Raw genomic sequence first — 15,254 nt, forward strand, 5'->3', positions numbered from 1 at the left:
ATTTTGCAGGTTACAAAGTCATTTCCTTTTCTTAACTGAGGTGGTTTTCACAAATCCCTGTGAAGAATTTAGGTGGGTACTGTTGTTCCCATTTTACAGAAAAGGAAACTGAGGTGCAGGGAAGTTACTCAAGGTCAAGTATCTGAAGTGGTAGGTGGCTCTCAGACTCAGGTTTTCCCAGCTCTAAATTCAGCCCTCCATCTACATCACGCTGCCTTTGTCTCAAGATTCCTTCTGGCTATTAAATTTGGATTCTCTAACCTGTGCCCGACCACTTATTCAGTCTTATTTTCATTCTTTCTAAATATGAACTCTGAACATAGACGGACAAGCACTCTACCTTGACTCAAAGCTAAGCTTTTGGGCTGCGCTGCTCTCCTTTCCTACCCTCCTCCAAGATCTGGTTCAAGTTCTCACTCTGTCCATGAAGACTTGAATGACTGCCCTGTGGTAGCTCCGAGTATGTCTTATTCTCTGAATTCCTCCAGCATGTGCAGCTTGTTCTTGAAATCGTTGCCCTCCACTTGCATTGTATTCTACACACTTCACAAGTGTGAATATTTTTTCATCAAATGGATTATAAATTAGGGAAGAAAACTGGCCTCATATTTCTCTTCTATTTCTGTATAGCAGTTAGCAAAGTTCTAGGAATAACTTTGGTTGATTGATTGATTTTGTTAAATTTTCTAGTTGATGTTAGAGAGAATTGTTTTCATCTTAGTAGGTAGCAGGAAGCCACAGGTAGACAATCTTACTTGTTTCTTTCTCCCTCTTCCTCACTCTCCCTGTTTTTCTTCCTCTTGTAATAGCACCTGCATTCTCTTTACTATGTAATTTAATCATTATCTTTCAAGATTAAAGGTTAAACAGCTACCCTGGTCTATATTGGCTAAATTTGGTGCTTCCTTCCAGTCTTTGTAGAAAAGGCTGTGGTCAAAGTGAAATTTTTTCTTTTTGGAAGAAAATATTCACAAGCTCCTAAGAACACTGATAATCATAATGATTCCTTCTGATTCTTTGATGGAAAGAGGCATAAATAAATCATCCTATCTTTTCAGGAAACAGCAGAAAATTTGACTGGAGTAGATTTACCTAGAGTGAGGTTGACCGGGTTAAGCTCTTTCTACAAAGCAAGTGGGAAAAATTCTTAAGTCACCAGTTTTGGCAATTGTCAAATTTCTTGGTAACCCACCCCAGAGCTCTCTGAGCAACATTCTAGGTCTGGTAGTCATGCTAAGCCTCAGTCATAAAGAGAGAAGATGGTCATGTTATAATGTGACTGCAGGGGAATTAGGAAGGGTTCCTTGTCCCAAACTATTTCCTTCACACAGTCCTAAATTCCACATCTGGAAGATTAGTTAGACTTATTTATTACTATTTTAAAAAATAGCAATACCTCTGAAAAGATAAAAGAGTTCTTGGTCAGTCCCACCTAGTGTAAATAAATTTGAGAGTTTCTCTCAAACAACCTCATTTAGGCAACTTGGTTTATGGTACTTGTTCTCAGACTTGGCTGTCCACTAGAATCATCTAGGGAGATTTTTTAAAAATATTGATGCCTGGGTCCCACCTTCAGAGATTCTGATTTATTATGGCATGTGCCCGGGGCATCAGGATTTTAAAAAATTTCCAGGTGATTCTAACAGGCAGCTAACTTTGAGAACCACTAGTTTACACTAAAGGAAACTGCTCTGGAATGAGATCAGCCTGGTTCTAGTCTCAGTAGTGATGTTTATCAGCTGTGTGACTTTGGATCTATTTTGTTTGACTTCTCGAGCACTTTTTTCCCTGGCTGGAAAAGAAGGACAATAATATTGTCCATTCAAGATTGTTATGAAAGGTAAATATGATGACACATATAGCGTGTTGGGCACTAATTACATAATCAGATCTTTCTTTTTTACCCTGCCTAGGAATGGGGATTGCCAAAAGTTGAAAGACTAGCAAAACAAAGTGGATAATAAAGCTCTAAAGAGAAATTCTGTTCCTACTCCCTTCTGTTAGGACTTTCTATGTCCTTTGCACCTTTATTTAGGAAAGAATTAAGACTGCACAGCCCATGAAGTGTCCAGACTCCCAACTCCACAAGTCCTGAGCAGCCTGCCTTCCTTCTTCCAGAACCAATGAAATCCCCGTTTTCCATAATACTGACCCGATCTTCAGAAACCGGGACTGTGTGCACTGGGATGGGCTGCCAGGGTAGGCTGGGATTCCAGACGCTGATACCTTCTGGGGGAAATAGGGCTGCAAGGCTTGTCATAGCACTCATCAAAGCCCGGTCAATATCCGTGCTTCGAACAAAAACCTAGAGTGGGAAAATCAAAGGAGAATCCAATAGAGAGGAACTGCGGGGTTTTTTTTTTTCCTGTGGAGCTAATAGTGTATTTCAGAAAGGGCAGAACACCTACACCAAAATATTAGCAGACACTGTGGTAGCATCATGATCATAATACCTATTATGGAAGAGATAATATTATGAGCATGCCATGGCATAAAGCAACTTGGTATGCCAACAGCTGAATTGACAAAAGAGACCAATCAAGTGGTGGCTACTTGCCAAGCCTAAGTATTTACTGTAGGTGTCCATGTTGAACTTACTTATATTCATACATTTTTTTTAAGGAGTACATTTGTAAACAAGACATCTGACTTTTATAAGTTCCTTGAGAAACAGGGAATTTTTACAAATACATTATGCTAAACTATTTCAAGGGGCAAGGTTCCCACTATTAGCTTCCCAACTTACCTGTTCATGTTTATAGGACTTGTTCAAGAATTTTTCATATCGTTTCCTTATATATTGTCCAAGTTCATAATGCTGCTCCATGCCCAGCTATGAGAACAAATAAAAGCAAAAATTAGTGAAAGTAAGTTCTGTGAAGCTATATGTCGATCAAAACAGGCAATTCTATACAATTTTCCTACAGTTACTAGTCACTAGGGGTGACTTGATCATGATCAGAAATTGTTGAGGCTAAGCATTAGTGCTTCTCTTTCCACAATCAAAACACATTTTACACTTTTTAGATCCCAGGTAACTGTGCAAAACACTTTCCCAGATATGAGTAAAGTAGTTATATGGTTTCAATAATGTAACAATCCCACAGAGTTTCCCATGAGACTCATCAGTAACTTGGTGAAATCCAACCAACCTGAGTGAGTTGGCCAAATCCTTGTGGCCATGAGGATTCCTTAATGGGGTCGTTAGGAAAGGTTTCGATGGGACTTCGGTCTCCATGCCTAAAAACCTGAAAATAGATTGAGGTAGTAATGTTACAAACTTAACTTAGGTGTTTTGCCTCTGCTCATAATGATAGATTTTTCTTCTAAACCTCTGGTTCTCCACCTTGGCTATTCATTGGAATCACCTGGAGAGTTTAAAAAAAATTCTGAGGACTGGATCCCACCCCTTGTGATTCTAGTTTAATTAGTTTGGGATGCATCAGGGCATTAGGATTTTAAAGACCTCCCCAAGTAAATCTCAGGTTAAGAACTGCTGTTCTAAGTTCAGTAACACGTTCTAAAGGCTCATCATCTTGTTATTCACATTACATGAAACACAGGAAAACTGTTAGTGAACTGTTATTGTTTCAGGTAATGTGAATAACAAGATGATGAGCCATTAGGAGTCAGGCGACCCACACATGGAGACCGGTTTACACATCAGACAGGACAAGAAGGAACACAAAGCTTAGCAAGATCACTTTATTGTCGAAAAACTCTGATGAGAAGTATTCCTTCCTGAATTATGATTACAGTAATAATAGTGTTAACATTTTGACATATCATAATAGTGGCTTTAAAATGCTACATACAATTTGTGACCATCTTGAGCCAATGATTTATTAGTTTTTAGGAGGTTAGAGATAAAGGACTTGCCAGTGGAAGATTAAAAAATCTAATTTTCAACAATTTAAGATCCTACTGAATTTGTATGCATGTCATCATGCTTTTTTTTTAACACCTTTATTAGAGTATAATTGTTTTACAATGCTGTGTTAGTTTCTGCTTTATAACAAAGTGAATCAGCTATACATATACATATATCCCCATATCTCCTCACTCTTGCATTTCCCTCCCACCCTCCCTATCCCACCCCTCTCGGTGGTCACAAAGAACCTAGCTGATCTCCCTGTGCTATGCGGCTGCTTCCCACTAGCTTTCGGTTTTACATTTGGTAGTGTATATATGTCCATGCCACTCTCGCACTTGGTCCCAGCTTACCCTTCCCCCTCCCCATGTCCTCAAGTCCATTCTCTACATCTGCATCTTTATTCCTGTCCTGCCCATAGGTTCTTCAGAACCTTTTTTTCTTTAGATTCTATATATATGTGTTAGCATACGGTATTTGTTTTTCTCTTTCTGACTTACTTCACTCTGTATGACACCTCACTCAGTTTCGTTTCTTTTTATGGCTGAGTAATATTCCATTGTATATATGTGCCACATCTTCTTTATCCATTCATCTGTCGATGCATACTTAGGTAGCTTCCATGTCCTGGCTATTGTAAATAGAGCTGCAATGAACATTGTGGTACACGACTCTTTTTGAATTATGGTTTTCTCAGGGTATATGCCCAGTAGTAGGATTGCCGGGTCACATGGTAGTTCTATTTGTAGTTTTTTAAGGAGCCTCCATACTGTTCTCCACAGTAGCTGTATCAATTTACATTCCTACCAACAGTGAAAGAGGGTTCCCTTTTCTCCACACCCTCTCCAGCATTTATTGTTGGTAGTTTTTTTTTTTTTTTGCGGTATGCGGGCCTGTCGCTGTTGTGGCCTCTCCCGTTGCAGAGCACAGGCTCTGGGCGCTCAGGCTCAGCGGCCATGGCTCACGGGTCCAACCACTCCACGGCATGTGGGATCTTCCTGGACCGGGGCACGAACCCATGGCCCCTGCATCGGCAGGCAGACTCTCAACCACTGCGCCACCAGGGAAGACCTGTTGGTAGATTTTTTGATGATGGCCATTTCAGACTGGTGTGAGGTGATACCTCATTGTAGTTTTGATTTGCATTGCTCTAATGACTAGTGATGTTGAGCATCCTTTCATGATTTTTTGGCAATTTGTGTATCTTCTTTGGAGGAGTATCTGTTTAGGTCTTCTGCTCATTTTTGGATTGGGTTGTTTGTTCTTTTCATATTGAGCTGCATGCGCTGCTTGTAAATTTTGGAAATTAATCCTTTGTGAGTTGCTTCATTTGCAAATATTTTCTCCCATTCTGAGGCTTGTCTTTTCATCTTGTTTATGGTTTCCTTTGTTGTGCAAAAGCTTTTAAGTTTCATTAGGTCCCATATGTTTATTTTTGTTTTTCTTTCCATTTCTCTAGGATGTGGGTCAAAAAGGATCTTGCTGTGATTTATGTCATAGGGTGTTCTGCCTATGTTTTCCTCTTAAGAGTTTTAGCATGTCTGGCCTTACATTTAGGTCTTTAATCAATTTGAGTTTACCCCAGGAATGCAAGGATTCTTCAATATATGCAAATCAATCAACATGATAGACCATATTGACAAACTGAAGGAGAAAAACTATATGATCATCTCAATAGATGCAGAGAAAGCTTTTGGCTTGTCCTCACGGTGAGCCTCAGCCGCCCCCCCCCCCCACCTCTGCAGGAGACCCTCCAACACTAGCAGTTTCCTTTACACAAGTTGGAAAGATGACTACTCCCCAAATTACAGCTAAAACCATATGACAGCTTGCTCAATCATCTTCAGTCCCCATTGCCTACCAATATACATCAGAAATACATCTACACATGGAACAACTCCTACAGAACACCTACTGAAGGCTGGCAGAAGACCTCAGACCTTCCAAAAGGCAAGAAACTCACCACATACCTGGGTAGGGCCAAAGAAAAAAGAATAAACAGAGACAAAAGAATAGGGATGGGACTTGCACAAGTGGGAGGGAGCTGTGAAGGAGGAAAGGTTTACACACTGCGAAGGCCCTTCACGGGCGGAGACTGCGGGTGGCGGAGGGGGGGAGTTTCAGAGCTGCGGAGTAGAGCACAGCAACAGGGGTGCGGAGGGCAAAGTAGAGAGATTCCCGCACAGAGGATCGGTGCCGACCGGCGCTCACCAGACCGAGAGGCTTGTCTGCTCACCAGCCGGGGCAGGCGGGGCTGGGAGCTGAGGCTTGGGCTTCAGTCGGAGCGCTAGGAGAGGACTGGCAGCGTGAACGCAGCCTGAAGGGGTTAGTGCACCACGGCTAGCTGGGAGGGAGTCCGGGGAAAAGTCTGGACCTACTGAAGAGGCAAGAGACTTTTTCTTCCCTCTTTGTTTCCTGGTGCGTGAGGAGAGGGGATTAAGAGCGCTGCTTAAAGGAGCTCCAGAGACGGTTGCGAGCCGCGGCTAACAGTGCGGACCACAGAGACGTGCATGAGATGCTAAGGCTGCTGCTGTCGCCACCAAGAAGCCTGTGTGCGAGCACAGGTCACTCTCCACACCTCCCTTCCAGGGATCCTGTGCAGCCTGCCACGCCAGGGTCCCAGGATCCAGGGACAACCTCCCCGGGAGAACGCACTGCGCGCCTCAAGCTGGTGCAACGTCCCTCAGGCCTCTGCCGCCGGAGGCTCGCCCCGCATCCGCACCCCTCCCTCCCCCAGGCCTGAGTGAGCCAGAGCCCCCAAATCAGCGGCTCCTTTAACCCCATCCTGTCTGAGGGAAGAACAGACGCCCTCCGGCGACCTACACGCAGAGGCGGGACCAAATCCAAAGCTGAACCCCGGGAGCAGTGCGAACAAAGAAGAGAAAGGGAAATCTCTCCCAGCAGCCTCAGGAGCAGCAGATTAAAGCTCCACAATCAACTTGATGTACCCTGCATCTGTGGAATACCTGAATAGACAACGAATCACCCCAAATTGAGGAGGTGGACTTTGAGAGCAACATTTATTATTTTTTCCCCTTTTTGTGAGTATGTATATGCTTCTGTGTGAGATTTTGTCTGTATAGCTTTGCTTTCACCTTTTGTTCTAGGGTTCTATCCCTCCATTTTGTTTGTTTTTTTACTTTAAAAAAATTATTTTTCTTAATAAATATATTTTAATAACTTTATTTTATCTTACCTTATTTTATTTTATCCTCTTTCTTTCTTTCTACATTTTCTCCCTTTTATTCTGAACCATGTGGATGAAAGGCTCTTGGTGCTACAGCCAGGAGTGAGTGCTGTGCCTCTGAGGTGGGAGAGCCAACAGCAGGACACTAGTCGACAAGAAACCTCCCAGCTCCATATAATATCAAATGGCAAAAATCTCAGAGATCTCCATCTCAACAACAACACCCAGCTTCACTCAACGACCAGCAAGCTACAGTGCCGGACACCCTATGCCAAACAACTAGCAAGACAGGAACACAACCCTACCCATTACCAGAGAGGCTGCCTAAAATCATAAGTCCACAGACACCCCAACACATACCAGCAGATGTGGACCTGCCCACCAGAAAGACAAGATGCAGCCTCATCCACCAGAACACACAGGCACTAGTCCCCTCCACCAGGAAGTCTACACAACCCACTGAACAAACTTTAGCCACTAGGCACAGACACAAAAAACAACGGGAACTACGAACCTTCAGCCTGCAAAAAGGAGACCCCAAACACAGTAAGATAAGCAAAATGAGAAGAAAGGAAAACACAGAGCAGATGAAGGAGCAAGATAAGAACCCACCAGACCTAACAACTGAAGAGGAAATAGGCAGTCTACCTGAAAAAGAATTCAGAATAATGATAGTAAAGATGATCCAAAATCTTGGAAGTAGAATAGAGAAAATGCAAGAAACATTTAACAAGGACCTAGAAGAACTAAAGGTGAAACAAGCAACGATGAACAACACAATAAATGAAATTAAAAATACTCTAGATGGGATCAATAGCAGAATAACTGAGGCAGAAGAACAGATAAGTGACCTGGAAGATAAAATAGTGGAAATAACTACTGCAGAGCAGAATAAAGAAAAAAGAATGAAAAGAACTGAGGACAGTCTCAGAGAACTCTGGGACAATATTAAATGCACCAACATTTGAATTATAGGGGTTCCAGAGAGAGAAAAAGAAAGGGACTGAGAAAATATTTGAAGAGATTATAGTTGAAAACTTCCCTAATGTGGGAAAGGAAATAGTTAATCAAGTCCAGGAAGCACTGAGAGTCCCATACAAGATAAATCCAAGGAGAAACAGGCCAAGACACATATTAATCAAACTGTCAAAAATTAAATACAAGGAAAACATATTAAAAGATATTAAGACATACTAAAAGAGCAAGGGAAAAACAACAAATAACAGACAGGAGAATCCCCATAAGGTTAACAGCTCATCTTTCAGCAGAAACTCTGTAAGCCAGAAGGCAGTGGCAGGACATATTTAAAGTGATGAAGGAGAAAAACCTACAAAGAAGATTACTCTACCCAGCAAGGATCTCATTCAGATTTGATGGAGAAATTAAAACCTTTACAGACAGGCAAAAGCTGAGAGAGTTCAGCACCACAAAACCAGCTTTACAACAAATGCTAAAGGAACTTCTCTAGGCAAGAAACACAAGAGAAGGAGAAGACCTACAATAACAAACCCAAAACAATTAAGAAAATGGGAATAGTAACATACATATTGATAATTACCTTAAATGTAAATGGATTAAATGCTCCCACCAAAAGACACAGACTGGCTGAATGGATACAAAAACAAGACCCATATATATGCTGTCTACAAGAGACACACTTCAGACCTAGAGACACATACAGACTGAAAGTGAGGGGATGGAAAAAGATATTCCATGCAAATGGAAACCAAAATAAAGCTGGAGTAACAATTCTCATATCAGACAAAATAGACTTTAAAATAAAGACTATTAGAAGAGACAAAGAAGGACACTACATAATGATCAACGGATTGATACAAGAAGAAGATAAAACAATTGTAAATATTTAGGCACCCAACATAGAAGCACCTCAATACATAAGGCAAATACTAACAGCCATAAAAGGGGAAATCGACAGTAACACATTCATAGTAGGGGACTTTAACACCCCAGTTTCACCAATGGACAGATGATCCAAAATGACAATAAATAAGGAAACACAAGCCTTAAATGATACATTAAACAAAATGGACTTAATTGGTATATATAGGACATTCCATCCAAAAAAAACAGAATACACATTTTTCTCAAGTATTCATGGAACATTCTCCAGGATAGATCATATCTTGGGTCACACATCAAGCCTTGGTAAATTTAAGAAAATCGAAATTGTATCAAGTATCTTTTCCGACCACAACACTATGAGACTAGATATCAATTACAGGAAAAGATCTGTAAAAAATACAAACACATGGAGGCTAAACAATACACTACTTAATAACGAAGTGGTCACTGAAGAAATCAAAGAGGAAATCAAAAAATACCTAGAAACAAATGCCAATGGAGACAAGATGACCCAAAACCTATGGGATGCAGCAAAAGCAGTTCTAAGAGGGAAGTTTATAGCAATACAATCTTACCTTAAGAAACAGGAAACATCTCGAATAAACAGCCTAAGCATGCACCTAAAGCAATTAGAGAAAGAAGAACAACAAAAAAAACCCCAAAGTTAGCAGAAGGAATGAAATCGTAAAGATCAGATCAGAAATAAATGAAAAAGAAATGAAGGAAACGATAGGAAAGATAAATAAAACTCAAAGCTGGTTCTTTGAGAAGATAAACAAAATTGATAAACCATTAGCCAGACTCATCAAGAAAAAAAGGGAGAAGACTCAAGTATATAGAATTAGAAATTAAAAAGGAGAAGTAAAACCTGACACTGCAGAAATACAAGAGATCATGTGAGATAACTACAAGCAACTCTATGCCAATAAGATGGACAACCTGGAAGAAATGGACAAATTCTTAGAAATGCACAACCTGCCCAAATTGGCTCACGAAGAAATAGAAAATATGAACAGACCAATCACAAGCACTGCAATTGAAACTGTGATTAAAAATCTTCCAACAAACAAAAGCCAAGGACCAGATGGCTTCACAGGCGAATTCTATCAAACATTTAGAGAAGAGCTAACACCTATCCTTCTCAAAAATCTTCCAAAATATAGAAGAGGGAGGAACACTACCAAACTCATTCTACAAGGCCACTATTACCCTGATAGCAAAACCAGACAAAGATGTCACAAAGAAAGAAAACTACAGGCCAATATCACTGATGAACATAGATGCAAAAATCCTCAACAAAATACTAGCAAACAGAATCCAACAGCACATTAAAAGGATCATACACCATGATCAAGTGTGATTTATTCCAGGAATGCAAGGATTCTTCAATATACGCAAATCAGTCAATGTGATACACCATATTAACAAATTGAAGGAGAAAAACCATATGGTCATCTCATGGATGCAGAGAAAGCTTTCGACAAAATTCAACACCCATTTATGATAAAAACCCTGCAGAAAGTAGGCATAGAGGGAAATTTCCTCAACATAATAAAGGCCATATATGACAAACCCACAGCCAACATCATCCTCAATGGTGAGAAACTGAAAGCACTTCCACTAAGATCAGGAAAAAGAGAAGGTTGCCCACTCTCACCACTCTTATTCAACATAGTTTTGGAAGTTTTAGCCACAGCAATCAGAGAAGAAAAGGAAATAAAAGGAGTCCAAATCAGAAAAGAATAAGTAAAGCTGTCACTGTTTGCAAATGACATGATACTATACATAGAGAATCCTAAAGATGCTACCAGAAAACTACTAGAGCTAATCAATGATTTTGGTAAAGTAGCAGGATACAAAATTAATGCACAGAAATCTCTTGCATTCCTATACACTAATGATGAAAAATTTGAAAGAAAATTTAAGGAGACACTCCCGTTTACCATTGCAACAAAAAGAATAAAATACCTAGGAATAAACCTACCTAAGGAGACAAAAGACCTTTATGCAGAAAACTATAAGACACTGGTGAACGAAATTAAAGATGTTACAAACAGGTGGAGGGATATACCATGTTCTTGCTTTGGAAGAATCAACAATGTGAAAATGGCTATACTACCCAAAGCAATCTACAGATTCAGTGCAATCCCTGTCAAACTACCAATGGCATTTTTCAGAGAACTAGAACAAAATATTTCACAATTTGTATGGAAACACAAAAGACCCCGAATGGCCAAAGCAATCTTGCAAAAGAAAAACAGAGCTGGAGCAATCAGAGTCCTGGACATCAGACTATCCTACAAAGCTACAGTAATCAAGACAGTATGGTACTGGCACAAAAAGATAAATATAGATCAATGGAACAGGATAGAAAGCCCAGAGATAAACCCATGTCCATATGATCACCTTATTTTTGATAAAGGAGGCAAGGATCTACAATGGAGAAAGGCAGTCTCTTCAATAATTGGTGCTGGGAAAACTGGACAGCTACATGTAAAAGAATGAAATTAGAACACTCCCTAATACCATACACAATAAACATTGTACTTTTTTGATTGCACATTTAATCTTTGGGAAGAGTAGTCTATACTTTTGCAACCTTGGTTTTTTGATTCTACTATGCTTTCTGAATAGAATACCAAAGCAAACACAAAGCTATTTTATAAGCAAAAGGTAAGGAAAGAAAAAATAAATACAAGATGATGTCTGCACTGATGTCAGCAAAAATTTTTAATACAGCGGAGGGCTGCATAACACCTTGGATTTTCTGAAATTTCCTGCACTTGTCACTCTTATTACCTGGCTAAATTTCTCCATTGGAAAGAAAGCCAATAGGCTGCTCTTTTTAAATCCTGTTAAATAGTTCAGCAGACACAGAAGTGTCCTTAGAACCATATCAGACTTTAGTCATCTTTGAGATGGGATTCCAGGAAAATGAGGGAGGCTTCTAAAACCTGGATGATGTCTCTGGTGTCTGAATAAAACTTATCTTTTGTCCCCCTGAACTGGTGAGAAATTGAAATCTCAGTAGAACAGGCTATGGCAAACAGAGGGACAATGGTGTGGTGAATCTTAAGAAACTATTTTGGTCAGGTAAGGAATTATTGTTATAAATAGTCACCTCATGGCTGGAAGAAAGGCTGCATACTCTCTGATGAGCACGTACAGTTACTAGTCACTAGGGGTGACTTGATCAGGAGTTGTCGAGGCTAATCATTAGTGCTTCTGTTTCTACAATCAAAACACTTTTTACACTTTTTGGATCCCAGATCTGAGTAACTAAAGTTATTATATGGCTTCATTGAATTATAAAGCCCACATTATTTAGTTTCCAGGGTTTCTCAGCCTCAGCACTGTTGACATTTTGGCTGTGGGGGCTGTCCTGTGCATTGTAGGATGTTTAGCAGTATCCAAGGCCTTTGCCCCATAGATGCCAGTAGAATTCCGCAGTTGTGACAATCGAAAAGTCTCCAGACATTGCCAAATGTCCCCTAGGGGGCAAAACCACCCCTAGTTGAGAGCCACTGAGTTAGCCAAAGAGAAGTTGAATGAGAGACATTGTAGTAAAATAATTTACAACACTTCCTACCAGCCTATAACCACTATAACCCCTCAATACTTTTTGAAGGCTTGCTTTGTCCTAGAAGCTGTGCTAAGTGTTTCTCATACATTTAATCCTCTTATCAATTATACAAAGCAGTTAGTATTATTATCTTCATTTCACAAGCCAGGAAACTGACTTAAGTGACCTGCCCAAGGTCACACAGTATATAAGTGGTAGAGCAGAGGTGAAAACACAAGCTGTGTGAATCCGACACCATCTTCTGAACCCATGCAGAGGCTCGCTTCTCTCTGCTCAAACATACCCCTCAGTGTCCCACCAGTGGACGATCTGGAATCTGGGGCTTTTTTATGAACTAAGATTGGAAGCTGTGTGTGTGTGTGTGTGTGTGTGTGTGTGTGTGTGTGTGTGTGTGTGTGGCGGGGGGAGGGTTATGTTGCATCAGAGGAAACCAAAACCTTGATGTAAGAAGCATCCCCAAATATTATTTAAAAGATAAAACTGAGGTTATGCAACTAAATGACAGCATGGCCTGGGGAGAAAAACAAGTGCCGTCCCCTTAGAGGAATGTTTTAAAGAGCAGAGCTGGAACAAAACCATGGGACATGGGGAAGCTTTCCTGCTCTGTTTTTACAGGTCATTTCCATAGGTTTTCATGGTTTCTGAGGTAGTGGCTCAAACATGCTATGAACTCTATGGAAGGGGTGTTCCACAGAAACACTTAATAAACCATCTCCCACATCCAGTGCTAGAAATCAAAATGTGTGTGTGTGCTCACACACCTGTGCCTTCAAGCACACATAGGTAGTATTCTTGAGCTTCTGAAATATCTCCAGTTTACCTGGAGCCTTTGGACTATGCCCAGGCATTTTTTTTTAAGTCTGTGCAGGGCAATCTTCTTAACTGCTTTCCTGTCATATTTATAACCTCTGTTCTCAGTCCAGCAATCACACTCCAACAAATCCTTTAGAAATCTAAGACTATATTATTAGCAGTAAGACTATTTGCAGTACTGGTGGTAATTGCAAAAGGAAGACATCCAAAATAATAACAACCCCTTATGTTTGTGCTACCCTTCATGGTTTTGTACAACCTGCCATCTCTTTTAATTCTTACAACTCTGTGAGGACAGGTCAGCACTACTGCTGCACTGAAAAAATAAGGAAACGGAGGCTCAGAGAGATAGAGTTAGCCGTGCAGATCTCCTACTTCCCATGAATGCTAGCCCATTGTTTTCCCCACCACATCACATTCACTTCACCCTTTTAAATCACAGGTAACTTTTTAGAAAGAACCACGGTTTGGTACCCATGTGACTGATCCTGCTCCCTCGAGCTTGCTAACCAGCTTTGGTGCACTGTGTAGGATGTGGAGACCCTGATGACTGCAGGACATGATGTCCAGTCCCCCTTCCCTGGCAGCAGTCACGTGCTCTTTTAAAAATGTTAATCAGTATAGTCTCTTGATTGCTTAGAACTCTCTAATGTTCTCTCATTCTTTTACATTTTTCTTTTGCAGAAAATTAGAAAGATATAAAAAAAATAGAGATTTTTATAATGAGCCCCTATGAATTCACCATTTGCTCCAACAATGATCAACTCATGTGTGGCCAGTCTTGTTTAATTTATTCCCTCTCACTGTCAGATATTATATCATTTCCCATTACTCTTTGCATAAAATCCAAAGTCCTTACAGTGGCTCACTAGACCCTACCTAATATAGCCCTGCCCAACCACCATGTTCTCCCCTTACATTCTTGCTAAGCACACTTAGCCAAAGGACCCTCTGCTGTTCTATCCAATACATTGTGTTCCAGCCTCAGAGCCTTCATGTTCCATATGCCTGGGATGTCCTGCTTCTGCATCTCCTGGCACTTTCACTCGGTCACTGAATTCAGGTCTGTCCTGAAAAGGCAACCTCTGCAGAGAGGTGTCTCTTGACCACCCAGTATCAAGTAATGCCTGCTCCATCTCTTTCTCATCACGTGGTTTCATTTTTTTTCCTTGATATTTTCTTTTTTTTTTTTTAATTGTGTGTGTGCATGTGTTTTTAAGTATCTGGCTTCCTCTCCCCATAAACTTTTTTTTTTTTTTTTTTTTTTTTTTTTGCGGTACGCGGGCCTCTCACTGTTGTGGCCTCTCCCATTGCGGAGCACAGGCTCCGGACGCGCAGGCTCAGTGGCCATGGCTCACGGGCCCAGCCGCTCTGCGGCATGTGGGATCTTCCCAGACCGGGGCACTAACCCGTGTCCCCTGCATCGGCAGGCAGACTCTCAACCACTGCGCCACCAGGGAAGCCCCGCATAAACTTCTTGAAAGCAGAATCTTTGCCATCATGGACACCGCTTTATCCCCAAAACAGTGTCAGACACACAGTAAGTACACACACAATGTGCTTTGTTTTAATGAATGAATCAATCTTGGGTTGGGTCCAGCTACCTCTAGGTACATAATGGCTTTCTTTCCAATCTTCTCATTTCACAAGGGCTTTGAGTTTTCATCCCTACTTATCATCAAGGTGTGCTGTGTGTGCTCCTTTTTTCCTCCTTTATTTCACTCTCTTATCTTTCCCTTTATCCCCTGCATTTGTGACTTTGCTTCTAGAACAATGAGTCTGCTTCTAGATTAGATGGGAGTCCAATAAACCATCATGGTGTCCTTCCAGGTTTGGAATTCAAGACACATCACTCAACTTTGGGATGATTCTGGAAATTCTAAAAGGGACCTTCGCTCATGGCATTAAACTCCACTCCTTATTTTGTTAGGTATGCT

The 15,254-nt window shown here is 40.8% G+C and overlaps 1 protein-coding gene across 6 annotated transcripts in view; it reads right to left on the minus strand.

The window, feature by feature from the left end:
- Nucleotides 1–15,254, minus strand: part of ACP3 (acid phosphatase 3) — a 51,188-nt gene that overhangs the window by 28,872 nt on the left and 7,062 nt on the right. For 5 of the 6 annotated variants that reach the window (XM_033855396.2, XM_019934165.3, XM_019934164.3 and 2 more), the window contains exons 2-4: nt 3,153–3,248; nt 2,747–2,833; nt 2,153–2,305 (exon numbers count right to left, since the gene is read on the minus strand). In XM_033855396.2, coding sequence (XP_033711287.1) covers nt 2,153–2,305; nt 2,747–2,833; nt 3,153–3,248 — 336 coding nt within the window. Of the gene's footprint in view, nt 1–2,152; nt 2,306–2,746; nt 2,834–3,152; nt 3,249–9,496; nt 9,542–15,254 lie in introns of all 6 variants that reach the window. The other variant, XM_033855398.2, reaches the window with a different exon arrangement.

This window comes from Tursiops truncatus, chromosome 4 (assembly GCF_011762595.2).
Source record: "Tursiops truncatus isolate mTurTru1 chromosome 4, mTurTru1.mat.Y, whole genome shotgun sequence".
Lineage (NCBI taxonomy): Eukaryota > Metazoa > Chordata > Mammalia > Artiodactyla > Delphinidae > Tursiops > Tursiops truncatus.